At 51.7% G+C, this 22060-nt stretch overlaps 1 protein-coding gene across 3 annotated transcripts in view; it reads right to left on the reverse strand.

Moving 5' to 3' along the window:
* The window catches only part of KIF3C (kinesin family member 3C), a 34246-nt gene extending 12443 nt beyond the window's left edge, over positions 1-21803 (reverse strand). For 2 of the 3 annotated variants that reach the window (XM_014563950.2, XM_006190214.3), the window contains exons 1-5: positions 19415-21803; positions 3390-3491; positions 2597-2719; positions 1331-1449; positions 739-855 (exon numbers count right to left, since the gene is read on the reverse strand). In XM_014563950.2, the coding sequence (XP_014419436.1) occupies positions 739-855; positions 1331-1449; positions 2597-2719; positions 3390-3491; positions 19415-20950 (1997 nt within the window). In that variant the 5' untranslated portion in view covers positions 20951-21803. The remainder of the gene's footprint in view (positions 1-738; positions 856-1330; positions 1450-2596; positions 2720-3389; positions 3492-19414) is intronic. The other variant, XM_032497174.1, reaches the window with a different exon arrangement.
* Between the last annotated feature and the right edge of the window lie 257 nt (positions 21804-22060).

The following is a 22060-nucleotide window of genomic DNA, read 5'->3' on the forward strand; positions in this document are numbered from 1 at the left end:
AAAGAATCTCCAGGGAGTGCACTGGTGTCCAGCCTCCTGAACATCTCTGTACGCAGATTTTCAGTTAAAGGACAGTGGTCTGGCTGGGTGAGGCAGTCATTCTGTTGGGTTTGAATAGCCAACCTTGTTCTTCACGGCCACCAGCAGAGGGAGCTGTACACCCAGCCAATGGATGCGGACTGTACCTAAGAACTATGATGAGGAAACAGGTGGAAATGCTGAATCACCCAGCTGAGTGAGGCTACAAAGCCCTCACACCTCCATCATTTCCTGGTCTGATTCCTACTCTGTATTCCCCGTTGGACTGTGAGCTCTGTGTCTGATTGACCTTCTGTCTGCAGAGTCTCCCATGGTGCCCGACACACAATAAATGCCTGGCAATATTACCTTGTTGCTGTTTTTGGCATCTGACAAATGAATATTCACCAGACTGGCCAAATGTTAGCATTTACTGGAACTGTCAAGAGGCTGAGATGCTCTTCCTCCCCTCTTTAGGCCCCTCACTGGGTATTTTCTAAAACGCAGGCCAAGGAGACACTTCCTTCATTCCGTATTTGTCAGAATACCCTTCCTTCATGGAAAGCCTACATTAGGTCCTGAGAAGCCCATCCTCCAACTGCATCCTTCCCAGCCCTGCCCAATCCACAGAACACTCCATCTCCCCATAGGCCGCTGGCCACCCGCAACCTGGGGTGAGCTCGTGAGCCCCTAGACTCAGACACACGGTGAGAGACTCACGCTCCGCCAGGCATGAGGGGCTGGAACTTCCACTGCTCCTCCTCACAGTCTAGGAAAAGCCGGTTCATGATCTTGTTCTTCTCTTCAGGGGGGATGAAGTTCTCGATGATTAGATACCTGGGAGCAGGGAGGATGTAGAGATGGGGATTTGGGGAGTGAGAGACCACACGATGTAAGTGAAGGTTGAAAGATGAGAAGCAAGAAGCAGAGAGGCAGAAGGAACAGAGAAGGCAGAGACACCAAAAAGCTGGGAGGAGGGGATCCCAATGGTAACAACAGAGCTTGAAAGTCATGGTTTCTAATGCAAAGAATATAGGCTAGGGCTTTAGGAGGTATTTTGGGGCAGCACCCAGCATGCACTTTGCGGGGTTCATCAAATGAAGGGAGAGGCAGGAGGAAACAGAGGAGGCAGGAGAAACTCCAGACGGCTCCCCCTCCATCCCTCAGACACACTCTATTCCTGAGGTATGCAGACATATGGCCCAGCAGACAGTCAGAATGAAGCCTTCAGGAAGGAGAGGAGCCTGGAAGGGAGAGGCCCAGGGCCGAGGGATGGTTGTGAGGGCCCCAGATGGCGGATGGGGGGCCCTACTTGAGCTTGAGTTCCCGGGTCTGCTCGTTCTGCGCCTCCTCCAGGTCCTGTCGCACGCGGATGTACTCGTCATGCTGGTCCTGGATCTCCGCCTTCACCGCCTGCAGCTTGGCGTAGAGCTGGGTGGGGACAGGTGCAGCTCAGGGGCTGGCCAGTGAGGCACCGAGGCTCCGGTCACCCAGCCTGGGCCCCCACGGCTGCAGGCTCATGGTCCACCAGCCCAGTCCAGTATGAGGCCAGGGCTCAAGTCTGAAACTCCCTCCGGCCCCACCGGGAATCGGAACAGGTTATTCTAAGGGCTGCCCTGTCCCTCCTGCACTGTGGCCTGTTACCCTGCTCCCTCTCAGCTGCTGTCCACATCTGGCAATGTTCAAATTTGAAGGGACTCAAGGTGCCTTTTGGTCCAACACCCTCTTTTTATAGATGAGGAAACTCAGGCACAGACTTGCTCAAGGTCACACAACTAGGTAACAGAAGAGCCAGCATCAGGACCCGAGCATCAGGACCGCTGGTCCAGGGCTCAGGGAAGGGAGGGAGCCAGTTTGGAAGGTGACCCATCCCACTCCTGCCTCCCCAGCAGCCCTGGGGTGTGGAGGGCAGCACTAACCCCCCTGTCCCACTCCTAATCCACTGAAAGGTGTGTCCCTGGAAACTGCCACCATCGTTGGGCCTCTGCCTGGCCTGCTCTGGGGCAGCCACCTCAGCAACCCTAAGGACTCTCAGATTCTTCCAGAATCCAGGTGGAATTTGCTGTTTCCTGCCCTGGACCCTCGGCTCAGGCACATGCCTTTCCCAAGCCATGGACTCTGCAGGGCCCTGGTGGCCGAGACTCTCATCCCTTTTAGTGTCCTTGGGGCCCTGTGTTTCCTCCCTGGGCTCTCCCAGGCTTGTGCCTCCTCAGGCCTCCTCACCACTCCCCTGGCCTGCTTTCTGCCTGGACTTCCAAACTCTGATTCACTGGTGACACTGTAAAGGGGAAGGTTACCCAGGACCACGTGGATGGCAGCCCTGGAGAGTGGAAATGAAAGTGCTTCCCGCCTATGGGCCCTGCCCAGCCCCAGAGAAAAGGCTCTACTCCACCCCAACTGGCCCCCCACCACCCCCGCTCCTCACCCCAGCACCCAGGCAACAGAACTCAGGGTGTGAGCCGCTCAGGCCAAGTGGAGCAGGGCTGCTAAAGCACACGCCCTTTGGGCAGGTGCCTGTCTTGGGCAGAGGCTGTCAGGCCCTCACGCACTCTGACCTTGTCCTGCTGTAGCATCTCACCTTCTTGAGTTTCTTGGTTTTGACCTCCACTTCCTGCTGCAGGGACGTGTAGGTGCCACGGAGCTCCATGGTCTCCTCGTCCCGGAGCATCATCTCCTGCTGCATTTCCCGCTCGCGGCGTTTCTAGGCCAAGCAGGGTACGGGGCTCAGTGGAGCAGCATGTGCTGGGGAGGGCCAAGGGAGCTCGGGGGGCTGGCTCGGTCTGCTTAGCACAGAAGCTGGCTTCATTGTGGCCACATGTGCGTCCCGTGTCTCAGATCCATTGCTCCCACCCCATCCTCAGTGGAGCCTCTCTGAACCTTCTCAGCTCATATGGCCATGCTTTCACCAGCCACTGCCCCAAGAGGAAGGAGACCTCAGCCCAAATGGCTGGTGCCTTCCAGGGGTGTCAACCACATACACAGATGCCCAGCATATTGGCTCCCCAGCTGCCTCAGCCTCTCCCATGTATCACAGTTGACTGGTAAGACCAACAAACCGTGGTTCTTGATGATTTAGGACACAGTCATTCAGTTGGCAAAGAACTCACACCCTCGTAGTGGAGGGCCCAGGAATTCATGCCAGGTGAATTTTGGAGGCTGACATCACAGAGAGCCACCACTTGCACTCACCCACCAGCTACCAGAAGCAGGCCCCTGGGCAGGTGGACCATGGGATGCAGGGCGGCAGGTCCTAGGTTCCCAGCACTGTAACTCCAGAGATCCTGAGTCCTTGATGACTCACTGCCCTGAGTCCCCCAGACGTGGCCTCGGGGCCTTGCACCCGCCAGGGACCTGAAGCCCGCCAGACCTACCTGCTCGGCAATCTCCTGCCTCCTCAGTTCCAACATCTTCTGCTGCTCGTTGGTGTGGTCCATGATGTTCCTGCCCCCGATGAGCAGCTTGCTCTCCATGGCCTGGGGACACAGAGGGGTGAAGAGATGGGCTGCGGGGCTTTCCAAAGGGCCACAGTAGCCCCAGCTTGAGAGGTTTGGCTTCCCTGCTCTGTGGTCCTTCCAGGAGGGGACACAAGTTGGGGTCCACATGGGGCCTCATGACCCCCACTGAGAATGAAGTTTCCCCTCCAGCCTCCTGGGGCCCTGCACAAGGCTCCTATTGTCGGCAGTACCATTAGGTGAGACAAAGAGAGGGAATCCCTCTGAGAATACAGGGCACCTGATCTGTTTGCTTTGGATACGGATGGAAGGCTGGTTCATCATGCCTGGGAAGGGAGTGCGGGCGGCAATCTAATCCTGGCAACTCAGACCCAGCTGGTGTTCAGGAGGCGGGGAGACAGAGGATACGGTCACCGGGCAGCCCACCCTTTAACTAGCTGGCTCCCGACTCAGGAAGAGGGCTCTCACACAGGCAGCGGGAAGGCCCTCATCTGCAGCTGCAGAGCAGAAGGAAAGCCAGAGGGAGAAGACTCTGCAACACTAAGGGGCATATGGGACACTAGAAGCAGCACGAGCTTTGGAGGTGACCAGGAAGACTTGGGCTCACCATTAACTGCCCAGCCTCGGCCGAGCGACCCCTTCCTCTCTCACGTCTGTAACACTGGAACTGCCTCTGCTCCAAGATGGCCAGCAAACATGGGCTGAGCACCCTCGGCCAGGTGTCTCCATCCTCACCCTCAGAGACCCCAGCCAACAAGGGGAGGAACTGGGAGCAACTAGCCTCAGGTCACACAACTAGTTACCAAAAAGGTGAGCTCTGAGCCCTCCCCCAGCCTCCCCACTGAGCCCCGTGCTGTGTGAAGCCCCCTGCCCAGTGCTTGGCACAGGCATTCTGTAAGCGCTTGCTGAATCTGAAGCTTAAATAATGATGGACTTGTGTAAATGGTGACCATAGTGACTACATAAAATGCCTTTTCACTACTGATAATCAGAGGGCGCTGCCCCAGGGCACCCCAGCTGTCCTCTGATCTCATCCCAGGCCTCCCGGAAGGTTGAAATCACCTTGAGCCACCAGAAGAAATTGGCTGCCTCCCGTCTGGAATTCTTCCCAGTGGAAGCAGCTGACCTGGGGGAGGGCTCTCAAAGCAGGGGGTCCCTGTGCTACCGTGAGGGCCCCATCCATCCTGGAGGGCAGAGCAGGGGTTGAGGGCTGATTTCGGAGGGTCAAAGGTTGGGCTACATGAGGACGCCAGAGGACACTGAGCAAAGCAGGGCCAGTCCCAGCTGCCGCAGGGGAGCTGCTGCAGAGGAAGGCACCCTCGCCAGACAGCCACTGCTGCTCCAGCACCTCCTGCAGGCCCCGCTTCTGGCTAGCGTCTCCCCAGGTACCCACCCCCATAGCACAGACCTCAATTCATCCAAGACTCCTTCTCACTCAAAGTTGGCACATGTCCACTCGTTGAGTGAGCGACTCCTTAAGTTTTGTGCCCTGGGCACCTTCCCCCCATCAGCTAAGGCCCCACCCTGCATCTCTCTCACCCCTATATCTGGCCAGTCATTAAATCCCATCAAGTCTGTCTTCTCAGCATGACGCACACCACTCCCTCCTTTTCATCCTCATGACTGCCGACGTCACTGTGATCCTCATGACTCACCTGGATCATTGCAATGAGTTCCCCACTGCCTCAGTCTCCCCTTCCATCCCTCTCCACTTGACACCCAAGGGGATCCACCAAAAATCAAGTCTGAACATGCCTTTCCTCTGTTGCAAACTATTGAAAGGGCCTCCATTCCTCACAGGATAAACCCCAAAGTCTGTAGCAGTTATGGGCCCCGAGGGTGGGCCTCGCTTACTTCCCATGTGTGCTTTGTGCTCTGGCCTCACGGGAAGAATTCCAGCCCCCTGAATGGGCTGTGCCTTTTCACAACACTGGGCATCTCTCCCTGCTCCCCGTCCACCTGGGAAACGGCTACTTCTTCTGCAAGACACAGCTTGAGCATCTTGGGAGGGTTTCTCTGATTCCCTCAACTCTGCACGTTTCCTCCCTTGGGCCTCCTCAATAACCAGGACACTTTCCTACCATTTTCCCATATTGTACCATTGTTTGTTTACATCCTGTCTCCTCTGTGAGCTCCTTCAGATCAGGAATCATGCCTCACTCATATCGGAGTCCTAGGGCTTAGCACAGTGCCCGGCACGTAGGAAGTGCTCCATACATGTTAGGTGACTGAAAAGAAATCGTTGGGGTGGCCTCAGAGGTGCCTTTCAGGTCCTTTCTCTGGGCTCTCTCATCCAGAGCAGAACTGGATCTTCAGCCCAGGTCCTCCTACATTAAGTGGTCAACTCCCGCTCATTGGCCAAGGGGCAGAGCAGCAGGGCCTGAGCATCTGGGAAGCCTGGCAGGTGGGATGGGCTGGGTGTGAAGAGGGAGAAGGAGAGAAGGCAGCAGCTCTGCTCGTACCTGGAGGAAGCCCCCGACTGCCGTAGGCCATGGACAACTCATCCCTCAAACTATCAGGGAATGGCATGTGGGGGGACCTGGTGTCTGGCCTGGTCTCCCATTCTAGGACACACTTGTCCACCCAGCCCTGAGTCCTTGCAATTCCCTTGGCATTTTATGTGGCCCAAGTGGTCTTCACTCCTTGCCATCTAACAGAAAGACACTAGGTCTTAAAACTGTTTGCATATTAGAATCACCTGGGGAGCTTTTAAAACTCCCAATGCCGGGCCACATGGCAGGATTACTTTGGTCCCTTCCCCTCAAGAGTGGCAGTGAGAACTCCCAAGCCAGATGCCCTAGAGCAGATGCTAGTAAGGAAGGCACAGGGCAACAGCTGGTGCCCTGCTTTTTCCTGCCTGATTTAAAGACTCGGGACGAGGGTGGAGGGAGCAGCACAGGGCAAAGAACCAAGAGAAAGAAAACCATTCTTTTCTTTGCACCTGCTATGTGCCAGGAGCCTCACATTTACTCCTGCTAATAACCCTTTAAGCAGTGGGTCTCAACGTCTGATGGGCATTAGAATCACCTGGAGAGCTTTTAACAGGCTCAGTGCCCAGGCTAAACCCCATTGCCAGTTAAATTGGAACTGGAGGTGGGCAAGTGGGGAGGTCCAGGCATTGGTGGTTTTTGAAGGTTCCCAGGGGATTTCAGTGTGCAGTCAAATTTGAGAATCACTGCTTTTAGCGGTCCCCAGAATTGGTATTATCTGAGAACTTGTTAGTAATGCAGACTCTCAGGCCCTATGCAGGCTTCGTGAATCAGCATCTGAGATCCCCAGGTGACTCGTGTGACATGCTTTAAGGGGAAGACTATTAGCACCATCATTTTCCCGATGAAAGCTCGGAGAGGTTAAGTAATCCATCCAAGGTCACATCATGGCCATTAAATTTAAATGGAGACTCTAGGCTCAGGTCTGCCTGGCTCCAAAGCCCACACTCTTCCTGCTGCAGACATTGTGCGGCGTGCTTTAGAAAGCAGAACCTGCTCAAAGGAAAGCAACATGTTTCCAGCAAGAGGAAACCATGTCTGACTGATCTCCAAGAATTCTTTCAGGGACAAAATAGATTATTCCAGTCCGTGGGGAAGCCGGTGGCCAGAACTTCAGAGGTTAAAACGCTTCTGGCAAAGGTCTACATCAGAGGTTATTCAAAGTTACATGGGGGTGGGGGGGGGGTGGAAAGGAGATAGAAAAAGGGAAATACTTTCTCACCACAGGGAGGTGGATTAGGGAAAGGAAACAGAAATAAACAGGCCTCTCTCTAGATGGAAAAAATGTTTAAATGTCAACTGGTGGGACTGATCTCCATTAGAAATCTTGCAAGAAAGGGTGAAAGGTGAAATACCAATGTCGAAGATGCCCCCAAATCCTTGCAGATGATAAAGAGCAAGAGAATTTCTGAGTTGCCAAAAAATGCTAGATGAGCTTCAATCACAGTTTTATATTTGGGGAAGAAGAATGCCTAGCTCTACTCAGTAAATGCTATGAGCAATCAGTTATAAACCAAAAAGAGAGAAGAGGGGGGAGTTTTTTCTCTACTGTTCCCAGAAGACACTGGCTTAACATGCTGCCACAGCTAAAAATGCCAATAGCATCTGGCCAGGCACCATCACGAAGGCTTTTTGGAAACCACACAAAAATCATTCCACCCAAATATAAAACTATGATGCAGCTGAATCTGGAGTACTGTGTGTCGTTCACTCACTGCATCTCTGGGGACATGAAGGAGAGAGAAGATCCAGAGAAGGGCAGCTAAAACCATCCAAGGGCTATTATAAGAGACTCAAAAAAAAAAAAAAAAAAAAAAAAAAAAAGAAAATAGGACTCTTTAGTCTGCAAAGACAAAGAAAGGTTAAGAGGATGGATGGACCTGGAAACTATACCATCAAAACAGGTGTGAAAAGGAAAGATCCAGGCTTTTCCAATCAATCCCTGGTACAGAGAGTAAGAGCTTGTACCTTGAGTTTTTAGAACAAAGGGAAGTTCTGTTTACAGAAGGTAATAAATTTATGAAATATGATATCTCAGGAGTGCTGGATTAAATACTTCCCAGTTCATTAAGGGATTCTGGGGACACATTTTTAATCTTTTATTGTCCTCTGCTTTCAGAAAAAAATATTTGCACTAACGTCAAAATAACCACAGAAATAAAATGGAAAAAAACTTTCACATACTCCTCATCATAGCTACTTAGCTTCTTTTATTTCCCCTATTTTCCAGATTTTTCCATAGGCACACATCATTTTTCACATCTACAGACATGGTATAAATACATGTTTTGCTATCTCCACTTCATCAAATATCTCAAGAATTTCCTGTTCCTCCCCTAAGGTTTATGATTATAAGTTTAATGACTGCAATAATATTTAGAATGGATAATTTATATTTAATTAATCCCCATTTTAAGATATCTTGGTTGTTTGGTTAATGCTTATAATAAATACTCTTACACATATAATTTTTTGCTTGTTTAGATGACTTTCTTAGAAGGAAATTTCAGGAGTGGACAAAAGATTATAAACATTTTGTACATCTTAGAACACACTGTCAAGTTACCTTTATAACAGTTTATACCACTTAAACTACCACTAGCAATAAATAATGGAACCACTTTTATTATAGGGTCATAGGCATGAAGTATTATCATTATTTTAAATTTTGCTATAATAATAGGTATAAAATTGAGCCTCCCATTAATTTTATATTCTCTATACCTTTGTGGTAGGCTTACAGAGGTCTGATCTCTCCTTTTACGACATGCTCTTTTATGCTTTTTTTTTTTTTGGTGATTTTAAAGTGAGGAGATGGACCTGATTCTTTGTATATTCAGCCCCCACCTTCTCCAGCTACTCCCACTTAGTTCAAGAAACCCATTAGGAAGACACTGTCAGGCAGAATTTGAGCTGCCAATCAGGCTTGGAATTTGATGCACCAGCCAAGACTACAAGGGCACCCAAGACCCAAGCCTCCTCCCATTGCCACCCCCAAGACCTGATTCCCGGGGCTGGTTTCTGTGCTGGTTCTTGCTAATCAGCCTGAGTGTTAGGCTTCCTCCTTGGACCTGGAACTCTGCTGCAAGATCTCTCCTCTGGCTGGGCCCTGGGCTCCACGAAGACAGTTCTGCACAATGCCTGACTGCCCATATCATCCTGTTCCACTTGTCCCCTGCCCCATGCTTGTCTGCTTGCCCTGCTGGGACCCAGCACGGACGTGGTCTGAATGACAGCTGAGTTTGCCTTATCGGTTTCTCGCCAAGTCTTGCCCACTGGCCCAGCCCCCAGTCAGCCAAGCCTGCCCGACAGAACCTGTCTTGTGCTAGTAGAGGGGGCTGGCCCTGGCACGAAATCTGGGGATGCGCCCCAATCCAGGTGCAAGGTCTCAGCACCCCCATCTCCCCAGATTCAGTCTACTGCTGTTGGCTTCACCCCACACTCTAAAATATGTCATGCACGATTCCAGTCCTTGCCAAGAAACAGCTATTTTTTTTTTTTTTGCTTTTGCTTTTTATTTTCTTCATTTCTCTGAAGATATCAGTGGTCATCTCTTTTTCCTCAGAGATTTCTGTCCCTAAGTATCACCTATGGAGGGCAGGGAGGGACAGGGATGTCTCAAATCCCTAGGCACACTTCAGGCTAGAGGGTACTTAGCAGAGGGGCTGGGAAGCTGGGGTTCCGAGTTCCCAGGAAATTTTCCCAGAGCTCTTAGCTGCCCCCGTTAATGCTGCCTTTGTGATTTCTCAGGGCAAAAGGTCCAAGTGGGTGGGCCTCTGGACAGGACTGGGTTTGGTTCTACTGGTTCTAAATAAGCTCAGTGTAACTAAAAGGCCAGCAGAAGCTGTGGGGGTGGAAAAGACAGAGCTGGGGGCTCCAAGGACATGGTCTGTCTCTTGCGAGAGGGATAAAAATCACAGGACAACTAAGGCCTTGACCTCAGGGAATCATTGACCCCAACCCTCTTTGCTTTATAGATAAGAAAATTTGAGGCTCAGAGATGGAGTATTCTAAGCCTGGAATCTCATAATTAAGGAATCTGTCTGTGTAGCTGCTCCTGTATTGACTATGCGCTTTCCAAATAATTTCCCAATTTGATTAGGGTCTTGATCCCAGGTATTAGAGGCAGGTCAGCTAATACGACAATTAACAGCCAAGATCACCACAGGGATCATGTCCGCTTGCAGACACAGCTTGGGATACTCAAAGGCTCGCTTCTTCCTCTTCCAACTGAAGTGCGAAGCCAGGAGGAGAAAGGAGCCCCAGCCCTTATGAAGTGCTGCTCTGGAAAGCCAGAATGGAGACGGCCAGACCCAGCCAGCCGCTCTTCCAAGGAGGTACCATCAAGTATGGTTTTACAGAGAAGCCAGACAGGCTTTGCCCCGCCACTGCCAGCTGATCTGTGACATTCTGCAGGAGACAGAAGCCTCAGATGCAATGTGCCTGTGGCTGGGCTAGGTCCTTTTTGCGTGACATCCTATTTAATCATCACAAGAGCCTTTTAAGATAACGAGTATGATTCCCATTTGGCATAAAAGGAAATTAAGGCTCAGACAGGTGAAGCGACTTGCTCGAGGTGATGGAGCCAGTAAATGGCAGAAGTGATATTTAAAGACCAGCGTCCTAATTCCCAGTCCAGTGGTCTTTTCCCTGTTCCATAGCTTTCTCCTGGGTTCAGGCAGGGTGGCATCTTGCAGAAAAGCAACATTTGGTATTTGCACCTTTGCCAACTCAGGAACCCTCGGGAAAGCTCAGGGCACCATTTCTTTCTCTTCCAGCTAAGAAATAGGCAGAGCTCTGCTGAAGATGCTTCTGCCTCTGTGAAGCTCTCAAGGGAGCCTCAGACATAAGTGGGATCGAGCTATAAACTGCATGCTTGAGGGGAGGCCGTCAGTATCACCAGCGTCCCCGAGAGAGGCTTGTGGGAAGGGCCACCTCGCAAGTTCCTCGGTGGATGATTTAAGAGCGCTGGGCGTGTCAGTCAGAGAACCTGTATCCTGGTACACACTCTACCACCCTATTTGTAAGAAATCTAGGGCATCAGCCCCCTGGACTTCATCTGTAAAATGGGACAAATATCCAGTAACTTTGCAGGCTTTGGGTAAGAATGGCAAGTTGGACAATAGATGTGAAAATACTTGGTAACTGATAACGTACCATCAAATGCCTGCGGTTACTTGTTGTATCAGTACCTGATGGACACTTACCCACCAGTCATCACAAAGAGCAAAACAAAACTAGTGCAACAGTCCTTGCTTCCACCTCTTAGGAAATACGGCCACTCCTACCATCACAGACATATTTCTCTTTTTGTGGCCCTCAGGTTGTAGATCTTGAGGAACCAGCGGTAAGGGAAGAAGAAATGAGACCATGGTGAAGGGAAGAACAGTGCTATTTCCAGTGATTCCCTGTAGTAGGGGACATAAACCAGGAGCCTGAGTCTGAGTTTCCTGCCTTGCATCTCCTTGGATGACTCAAAACACAACATAAATAATCTTTCAAATGCTAGCCATTCTCTCATCAAGAACAATCAGAGATCAGGAAACATATTAGCTGGGGAGTGAGGTGAGCAGGACTCTACTTCCGGTCTCATCCACGACAGGGTATGGATGCCCACAAAGACTTCAGTCCACCTTGGAGAAAAGCAGGAAGGAAAAAAGCAGCTCATCTACTTGAGTGAGAAAACCACGAGCACCTCAGATCTGATCCTTCCCCTCATCTGTTTCCCTCACTTATTTGTGACGTGCCAGGGGGTTTCTCTCCAGCACCATGGACGCAAGCCCAGACAGACGACAGAATGCTACAGTGTCAGAACTGGATGAGACCTAAGGATGCACAAAGTGCAGACTCAGTACTTTACAGATCCTGGGTCATTCCACCTCCAGCTTCCCGGCAATGCTTGGTCATCCCTCTGCAGCCCTCACTGCCCCTCACCCAGGCTGATCTCTAATCCTGGGCTCCTGACCCACCGCTTCCAAGGTGAATCAGCAAATGTTGCAGAAAGCAAGGAATCATCTATTGATAATGTCTTACAGTCCCTGGGAGGTGAAGTGACTTGTCCAAGGTCACAGCATTACCAATAACCGGGGATCACTGAGTATTATTATCAACTCTGGATTTCCCTCAATTATTCATTACCTTTATTCAATACCTTCTATTATTGGTTGAATTCATACATTAATATTCAGATCCTCTGATCTTAATCTCAAAAAGATGAACTTTAACTCAATCCTCCAACCACACGTTAATGCATTTCTTTTATAGTTTCCCTCTGTTAAAAATTTAGATTTGCTTTTATTTAATTAACAAAGTAATATAGGCTTATAAAAATATACATACAGTGAAAAATAAAACCCCCTTCCTATTAAAATCCCTAGAGATAACTACTATTAGTAAGTTCTCATAATTCATTCCAGAAACTTAAATAATTTACAGACGAAGTCAGCCATATCTACTGATTTACATTCTTGGCCATCGGTGTTCGAAAAGATTTGCTGATTGTATGAATGACTAGTACTAGGCTGAGGTCAGAGGCTGGGGGTTTGCATCACGTGAAAGGACAGAGACCTATTAGCTGGGATCTGGCATGAAGCCTTCGTTTTTGAGTTGGTGATACAGGGTGGAGGGGAAGGTCATGGGCTTTGGAGTCAAGCAGACATAGGCTCATATTCTGGCATGTGACCTTGGGTTGTTCCTTAATTGTCGTGCCTCAGTATCCTTCACCTGTCACATGGAGACTGAAACATGACTACTTCGTGGTGCTATTGTGAGGACTGAATAAAACAAGGCACACAAAGAATACAGCGAGTACTTGGCATTAAACATGCACTAGAGAAAGGGGAGCCGCCACTATCATGCCAACTGTTGCTGTTATTATTCTGCTGGCTCACCTGAAGAAGCAGAAAGCCTGCAGGTCCGTTACCTCCCACTACAGAAACAGTTTGACCCAGGGCCTGGTACTCCTCTGTTGAGTATATCTGGGAGGAAATGGAGACAACTGGAAAGTAACTCTTTAGTCTGAGCAGGAGTTAATGCCCAGGAATTTCTCAGGATATTAAAAATTTGAGATACACCAAACCACCAGCGCAGATGCCCTATAAGCTCTGAGCACAGGGGTCTGCCCTGTGCAGCCCCCCTGGCTGAGGGCTGGATTGATGGGAAGAGAGGCCATTTTCTTATCTACACAGGCCACCTGATTCAGCAGCTCTCAGGCCCAGCCAGTTCTAGAAACGTCACAGACTGGCCAGGGACAGTAGGCTGGCAGGGCACAGATGGGAGGGGTGCCCTTCTCCAGCTGAATTCCAGGCCTTTCCTCCTGGTCCTCAGAGCACAATGAGAACATTATCACAGCCACTTCATCCAATCTTGCGCTATCCGGGGGCTGGAAATGACTAAGGGCAATATGATAATACACTCCTCCAGCCAACGCACATCAGGAGAAACCCAATACTGGACCGAATGGCCTCCTGAGCCTCAACATAACTTGCAGCCCAGAACATCTGATGGAAATGTATTAATTTTATATAGTTCCTGCCAGTCAAGTCTTTATATTACAAAATGCCCCACCTCATGGCAATTCTGTTAACTGATCACACCCACCAAGGATAGGAAGGAGTGTAAGTCACTGTTCCCACCGGTGCTAAGAGGCCATGGACTCTGACCAGATGCCAGACCCAGCTTGGAGCCCTGGTCACTGGCTATCGTGAAGCTTCTCTCAAGGGCAGTGGAAGACTCAGCTGGAATGGGGGCAGTGTGTCTGGCGTGGGGCTAGTGTCCCTGGGGACACTGTGGAAGGAACCAGACCAGCTTTGGGAACTCAGATGCTCCCTGGATTATTGGGGAGTCTCCGGAGACAGGATACAGCGCTTTTTGGAGATTAACATTGAGATCAGAACAGAGGAATGATGCTGACATTTAACTCTCTCTTCTAGAGCACTTTGTCTCCCAGTTGGGGTTTCTTCTCCCCAGAAACCCTGCTGTCCACCCTTTACCCACTCTCCTTTCTCCCCAGCTCTGTGACTCCATTTCTCTTTCCCCTCTTCACCGTCCCCCTCTATTTCTTTTCTGTCTTTCCCCCATTTTCTTCTCTTCTTTTTCTCATTGTCTTTCTCTGATTGGCCATGATAGAGAGCTGGAAATACCTTCTATTATTGGTTGAATTCATACATTAATATTCAGATCCTCTGATCTTAATCTCAAAAAGATGAACTGAACACTTCAGATTTTGCTTAAAAAAAAAAAAAACACTGCTTTTAACAATGAAGGACACTGAAGAGGAGGGGACATTAAAGATCACCTAGTTCAGTGGATTTTCTGATACATGGACTCCCTTTGGAGCACTCGGACATTCAGTCTCTCCTTGGACACTTCCAGGGATCGGAGCCCACTATCTCTTGAAGTAGACCAGTTCTAACTGCTGAGAATTTCTTTACATTGAGCTTAACCTGCTCCCCTAATTCCCACTCCCTGGTTATCAGGACAATCTAGGATACAAAAACAGTGCAGTCAGCAGAAGGGCAGTGAGGTACATCCTATGTTCAAAGGATTGGGTAGACTAGTTGGTTAACTTGGGCAAGCAAGGTTAAAGAGATATATTATAGTCAGACTCTGGTAGGCCTTGAATGCCAAGCTAAAATGTGATGTGTTTGACATATCAGGAAGGTAGCCAAGAGAAAACATCCATTAGGTAGCTGCAGATGACAGTAATAAACAATTATTATTTACTGAACTCTTACACGCCAGGAACCATGCAAAGTGCTTTAATGTTGATTATCTCATTTCATTCCCCCAACATTACTATGACATATAGGTACTATTACTATTCCATTTTATAGATGAGGAAACTGAAGTCTCAGAACTAGTAAATCACTAAACCCAGCCCTGCCTGACTCTGAGGTCTCTGCTCTGGATACAGCACTGTACAAAATAGGGTCAGCAGAGAGACCAGGACAGGAGACCTTAATTTGGGAGTCACTTACATAAAGGGAGAGAGGGTCTAGAACAGAGGGCCAAGGGTCTATTTGAGTCTTCTTCTAAAGACGAGCCCTCAACCTCCACTTCCAGTCCTGTACTTGCTTCTAAACTCCCGAGTCACCTCCAGCAGCCCACCAGACTGTTACCTCAAATTCAACACGTTTACACTCGCTCCTTTATTTTCACCACCTCCCCAGCAACCAGTTCCCAACCTGACATTCCTAATTCCTTAAGCATAAACGAGGATCAAAGTTTGTGTCAAACCAACCTGGGCTCAACTAGATTTGCCATATACAAACCATGAGGCCTTGGGGAAGTCACAAAACCTCAGATTTTTTTTTCATGTATAAAGTGGGAACAGTAATAACACCTTTCTGCGAAGGTGCTTGTGGGGATTCCATGAGATAATTTGTATACAGCATCCAGTCCAGTGTTTGGCATATAGCAAGTGTTAAGTAAATGGCATTATTCTTACTCCTTATTATTGCTGTTTCTCAGGCTTGAAACTTCTCTTGCATCCCATTTAGGGTTAATCCCAATGCTGAGAAATGGGAGGAAGAAAAGGGGCCCACAAAGGAGACAGTAAAAATTCAAAGCAATTTGGACTCTGTAATGACCTCATCCCTCTGGCTTATGGGGCTGCTTCTGCAGGGTCTCTTTTCCACACCCGCCACAGAGAGAGCTGGGCTCCAGCCAAGCACCCCCCTCTTCTCCCTCCAGACCTACTTACTTGGGGATCAACGAGCAGAGCTGTTACTTCTATCTCTTCCACTCCTCTCTTCAGTTCAAGCCTGCATTTTGTGTAACCTGCCTCCCCTAAACACCCTCCTTTCCTTCTAAGTCTCTAGAATCAAAGCTTTAGAAATCACCTAGTGCAAGCGCTCAAAAAATGAAGCTCAAAATTAAAACAGTCATTAAAAATTTTTTCTCGCACAATTAGAACGGGCCTCCACCAGTCCTCACTGCAGTACGTGCACTGGGCACAGACATTTGAGTTGTCACTGTGCATGGCCATAACCTCAGCTGTGGGTCTGTCTGTGACTTTACCAACTCCCCCGACCTCTTAGGTCTAGGATGCTATCAAGACCCCCCGGAGATCCCACACAAGTATGGACGGCTAATGACTACCGATAAACATGCACTGATGACAGTCACAAACCCACACACATTTGCACAGACTCTCATCCCCCAAGGTCCGCAGTAAATATGAAAAGAGATGAAAGGAGACTCCAAGGAGACAGGCATAGTGTTTGTACATAGTGAGGGCAGAACAAAGGGAACGGGGAGCCTAGAGGTGGCGGGCAGGGAAAGCAGGCGAAACAGACTGAAGGATGAGTCAGAGAGAGTGAATGAGGGCACTGGGTCGCATCAGCTACCGCTCAGCTGCCCCCCGGGGTGGTGTGACTGGAAGCAGGGAATGGGGGGAGGCGCGAAGGGGAGTTGATGTCATAGCTCAGAAAGTGGGAGCTGGAGTGCGTTGCAGACGGGGCGCAGAAACTCAGCTAATATCCAGGAGGGCTCTCGCCTTCCGAGGTCTCCCAGATCTTTCCTGCCCGGCTCTGCTCCCAGGGCTGCAGGGTTTTGGCAAGGCAGCAGGGATGGCAGGGGAAGGAAAGAGTTAAGCTAACAACAAAGATGTCAGTCCTGGAGAACACTGGACCCCTGCCCTGCGTGGCAGACAGAAGCCACCCTGTGGCTGCTAGTGCCCTCCATCTATTTAGAGCTTTCAACTTATTTCAAATGCCCACACACTAATGATCTCATTTAATCTTTGGCACAATCCTGTGAAACAGGCAGGCCTGGGATTATCTCAAACATGCTCCTCCCAGCTTTACCCGGTGGATCCCTCAAGAGCCCTCAAGCCCTCAAATTGTTTCCTCCATCCCAGAAACACCCAACGCGGAACCAGCAGTGCCTTGGGGACTGTAAGGAGACTGGGGTCCTCTGTCTAGGTTCCATTCTGGGCTTGCTGGCTGCTGTTCATCCTGGGCTGGGTGTGATAAGAAGTCACAGGATGTGGAATCATTCCCCTCCTGGAATTTCCCAGGCCTCTCTCCCCCTTCACTTATATCTGAAAGCCTGGCACATAATGACCATGTCACCCAGTCCCCAGGGAGCTGTGTCAGACTTCTCATCGGAAGAATGGAAACCCGAGGCCTAGAGAGGCAAAGGCTTTTGCCCTGAGTCACACAGAGAGCAAACACGGAGGGATCCGTGAAGACTGGGAAAGAGCAGAGGTCTGGGGCCTTCAGAGGACCTGGGCTCCAGTCCTGGCTCTGCTGCCCATCAGCCCAGGGTCATCAAGACAGTCACGCAACCTCCCCAGCCTTGGTTTTCATCACTGTCAAACGGAAATAGTTACACCCATCTCCTGAGGTTGCTGGGAGGATTCCATGAGATGAAGATATAAAAAAGTTACATAAAAAATTACTCTGCACATCAAATAGCTCAGGTAACAACATCAGGATTCTGGTGTAATGGAAAGAAGCTGGACCAAGTAGAAAGAGTACAGGTCCCTTCAACTCACATATGTGGCCCTAGCAAATTCGGACCGCAGTTTTTCAAGGCCCCTGCAGCTATAAGATGCAGGGTTCTGTGGGCTATGCCTCTGGCGCAAGAATTCTGGTGCTGGCCGCCCTGATCTCTTGACTGCTTTATTATCTGTGCCCACATCGCCTTAGGTCCAAGAATCTTACTGAGGGAGACAATCAGTGGCCAACAATGGAGACCCCATTGTTCCCAATGGAAAGGACCCCATTGGATCCTTTGCTCCATCCCCTCCACCCAGTTCCTCGGGGCTGAAGTATACCTCTGTACTCTCTTAGGCTCTGTTGCCTCCCAGCTTTAAGGGTGCGTGGGGAAGGGGAGCAAGGGGTGGTGGTGGGGCTCTTGGTAATGAATCCGATGACAGGTTGCCCATGAAAGATTTCCCAGTGGAAAGCACCAGACCGCCCCATTCCTTTCCTCCTAGGGAGAGCTGAGTCTAACTGTCTTGTCTTTAATACTGTGCCTCTCTCAGGATGGCTTCAAATGTGACAGGCCCCTGATTCTTTCTCTGAGGAAGTGGCTCAGCATAACACTTACTGAGCTCCTGGAGGTGAATTAAATATTAAACAAGCAAAGCCAGCGCCCCTGGTGTGGCGGCACATTCCCATAACACAGACAACGGCATGCAGTTTATCTGTCCCTCTTCCAGTGGCTGCCACTCGCCTTCTCCAGGCAGGGCTTCCCTACTCCCCAGCCCACACTCCAGACAGGGAATAAGAAATGGTAAGGTTTTGCTCTCCCCAGCAAGTCATCAGCTCATGGTTCCCTGCATCCTTCCTCCAATCACCAGTGTCGAGGGCTCCCAGGACCTGGGAATGCCTGGAACGTGGAGTTGAGGCATGTGCAACACTGAAATTTAATGGGTCTGTGGTTGGCCAGGCAGGGGAGCCTCCGGAGCTAAGCGCCACCAGGGCCTGGGAAGCTAGCAGCTCAGGAAGAACACTGAGGCCCTGATGTCTCTCAGAGCAATGGGGAAGTGGCTCTTACTGGGATGAGGCCTGGGTGTGGGGGCCAGTTGTTTTACTTCTCTGGTTAGAAGAGCCTCAGAGATCACCCAGGCCAACTCTCTATTTTATAAAAAGGGAAACTGAGGCTTGAGGAAAGGAAGAAGCAACTTACATAAGGTCATTCAAAAAGCTGTAGTACAGCCAGGCCTAGACCGCAGGTCTCCAGTATGTCCTATCCTCTGCACGATCACCTTCTGAAGCTACCAAGCAATGGCCCTGCACCGCATGGGCCCAGGAGCTGCTTTTACAGGAGAAAGACCCGTTCATGGTCCCGTCCTGCCATCCAAGAACTGAAAGAGCACGAGGGCCACTGGCTGCAGCTCAGTTGTGTCATTTTGTAGGATGGAACCTCAGTCATGTCACTTCTCTTGAGTCTTAGTCCCTCACCTGTAAAATGGGGCTTTAAAACCAGTACCTTGATGGCTACTATCAGGATCAAATGAGATCATGGAGGCGGGGCATTTTGTAAACTGTGAAAATGTCAGATATTAAAATGGTGTGAGGTTTGATGGTGCTGCAGAGAGAGGACATCACGGGGAGAAGGCTACATCAGAGTGAGAACACACACCCAAAGAGGCGGAGGGCCCGCCTGGCATCCCCCAGACCTGATGGATACTGGGAACCACTGGCAGAGACTCACATGCAGCAGGTCAGACCAGCCCAAGCTCACTGGTTTGAGAGACTACTTGCCTGCTTTGCTGTGTGTGTGTGTGCACGCGTGTGTGTGCACCCCCTCCTAGGTGCTCTTGGGAGGCTCTGCCTGGCAGCCTGGAGTCATAGGAATTTGCCTGGCTTCTCCAGGGGAGCATTTGGCAGGAGGGCAGGACACTTTGCTTCAGGCCAGGCCACAGAACCTCAGAGAAAAGCCTGCCAGCCCAGGTCCCTCTGGGGACCTCTGGAGTGCCCCTGCTCCCACTGGGGCCCTTACCTTGTACTTGGCTGCGAGCAGCTCTGTGGCCTGCTGCTCCCGGCGCAGGTCTTCCAGCATCTTCTCCTTCTCCTCCAGGAGTTTCTGCTTCTCCTCGCTCACCAGGCTGCGGTCATCCTGGATGGCCGCCTTCTCCTCTTCCAGCCGCTCCTTCTGCTCCTGAAGGTAATTCTCCATGTTCTTGTCCAAGGCTGACTCCAGGATGGGCTGGGGCGGGCGGTGGTTGTTGTTGTTGTCATCTTCCTCTTCTGCCACCCAGGCCTCAATCACTGGGCCCTCAGGGTACCCGGCCGGGGCTGACACGGCCTTCTTCCTGCGGCTGCTCTTCCTCCGGAGCCGCTTTCCCAGCATCCCCCTCTTCTCCAGCTGGGCCTTCAGGCGGGCGATCTCCTCCTGGAATTCCCGCAGCAGCGTGTCCTTGGGATCCTCATTCACCCGGGGCTTGTTCTTGATGTTCTTGGCCCGGTTGGCAAAGCGCAGGGTGGAGAGGCTCTCATCGTAGCTGTGAGAGGCTGGCCCCAGGGTGGCCACCATGATGGTCTTGGCATTCCCCCCCAGAGAGTCCTGGAGCAGCCGGGTCAGCTTGGAGTCCCGGTAGGGGATGTGGGTGCTCCTGTTGCCTGCCAGAGCAGCAATCACGTTGCCCAGGGCAGACAGAGAGAGGTTGATTTTGGAGGCTTCCTTAGGCCTCTCTCCACCACTGCCACTGCCTCCGCCACTGCCACCACCCGTGGACTGTGTGACTGTCCCACCAGCTGTGTTGGAGCCTGCCTTGTTCTGCCTCTCGCTGCCAGCCAGGTCCACCAGGTTGAGCTTGCCTACGCGGATGTGGTCCTGGCCATCTAAGCCACGCTCACTGCACTCCACGGTGATGACAAAGATGGCATGGGAACGGGAGCTGACCTCATTCATGTGTGTGCTACCCACCGCCCGGGTCTGGTTCCCCAGGTTCATCACGTGCTCGATCTCCTTGACATTCTTGGTGACGAAGGAGGAGAGGTCCTTGATATAGACGCCTGTCTCCGGGTTCTCCTTCAGCTCTAGCCTTTTGCCAGGCTCCTTGGAGAGCAGGTCTCGAATCTCCTCCTGGTAGATCTCCAGGTAGGAAGCCCGGACCAAGTACTGCTGGTTCTGGGAGCGCGAGATGTGAGTGAAAATATGCTCAAAGGCATTGGGGATGACCCCGCGCAGCTCGGGCTCCACCCAGGTTCCCTGCATAGTGTAGGTCTTGCCTGTGCCAGTCTGTCCATAGGCAAACACGGTGCCATTGAAACCCTGAAGCACTGAGTCTACCAGGGGCCTCACGGTTTCATCATACAAGTCTGCCTGCTTGGAACTGGCATCATACACGGCATCAAAGGTGAAGGTCTTGGGCAGTTCCCCTAGGGCAGCGCGGGGGTTCCGCAGGGTCACCTGGCCCAGTTTCACGTCCATGGTCAGGATCTGCTCATGACCAGCAGCCTCCTCCTTCCGGCTGAGGGGGCGGCACCGGGCCACCACCTTCAGGGCCTCGCTGGCTTTGGTTTTACTGGCCATCTTGCTGCTCTGTCCTTCCTGCCCCCAGGCCCCCTCTGCAGCCTGGGAAGTCCTGCTGTCCTCCCTAGGTCCAGATCAGCGGGTTCAGCCCAGCCCCCAGGCGCCGTTCTTCAATCTGCATGCAGCCTCCTAGGGTGGGGATGCTGGGAGGTGGCCCCGCCGCTGCTGCAGTCCGGGCCTCTACCGCTCTCCGGTCCTCGCTGCACCGGCTGGGGAGGAAGAATTAGGCAGAATCCCCGGGCAGCTGCGGGAGCACAGCCTGCCGAATGGCAGTTCCCGGAGCCCGCCCCATGCTGGGGCAGAGGGAGAGCTGCCGTAAACAGCTACGGCAACAATGAGATAAAGGAAGAGGAAAATGGGATGGGGGTGGGTGGCAGAGCTGTCTTCTCCTCCCCGTCCTCCCCCTCCTCTAGGGATCCATGGCGGGGGCCGTAGGTCCTGGGAGGCCGGGGGTCCCGGCCCTCCCGAGGGCAGAGGCTCACCTGGCGTCCTCCCCCTCAGCTGGGGGATCATTCATTGCAGCCAGCGCGGCTGCTGCTGCCTCTGCCTCCGCCTTCCCAGCCGTCGCCACCGGAGAATGAGAGAAAAACAGAAGGGGACGGGGCGGAGCAGCGGCGGCGAGAGTGATGTTGCCGCCGCGCTGCGGCCCCAGCTAAGCTGCCCGGCTGGGGTGGGGCAAGGGGCGGGGCCGCGGGGCGGGAGACGCGAGCCCCGCGCAGCCAGTGCGCTGGGGACCCGGGTGCATCGTCAGTCCGCACCCCTGCAGACCCCTCCGGAATGACAGGCTCTGGTGCCGACCCAGGTCCTGCGCCCACCAGGCGGGTGCAGCGCAGCCACCGCCCGCCGTCACCCCACTAGGCTGTGGCATGCTGGGAGTTGTAGTCCTGCCTTTGTTAACCCGGTTCTGGCAGGTTGCTAATGACTTCTCCAGTCCGGGAGGCCCCTCCCTCTCTGGCCTGCAACCCCAGGAGTGACTGTTGAGGTTGCAGCCTACCTGCGGGGGGAGCGGGGTATCCACTACCCACACTTGTTCCCTCCACAGCCAGCATCCTCTGTCTCTCTTCTGCTCATGCCTTTCTGCCTGCAGACCTGTACGTGTCATCCTTACCC

This window comes from Camelus ferus, chromosome 15 (assembly GCF_009834535.1).
Source record: "Camelus ferus isolate YT-003-E chromosome 15, BCGSAC_Cfer_1.0, whole genome shotgun sequence".
In the NCBI taxonomy this organism is placed as follows: Eukaryota; Metazoa; Chordata; class Mammalia; order Artiodactyla; family Camelidae; genus Camelus; species Camelus ferus.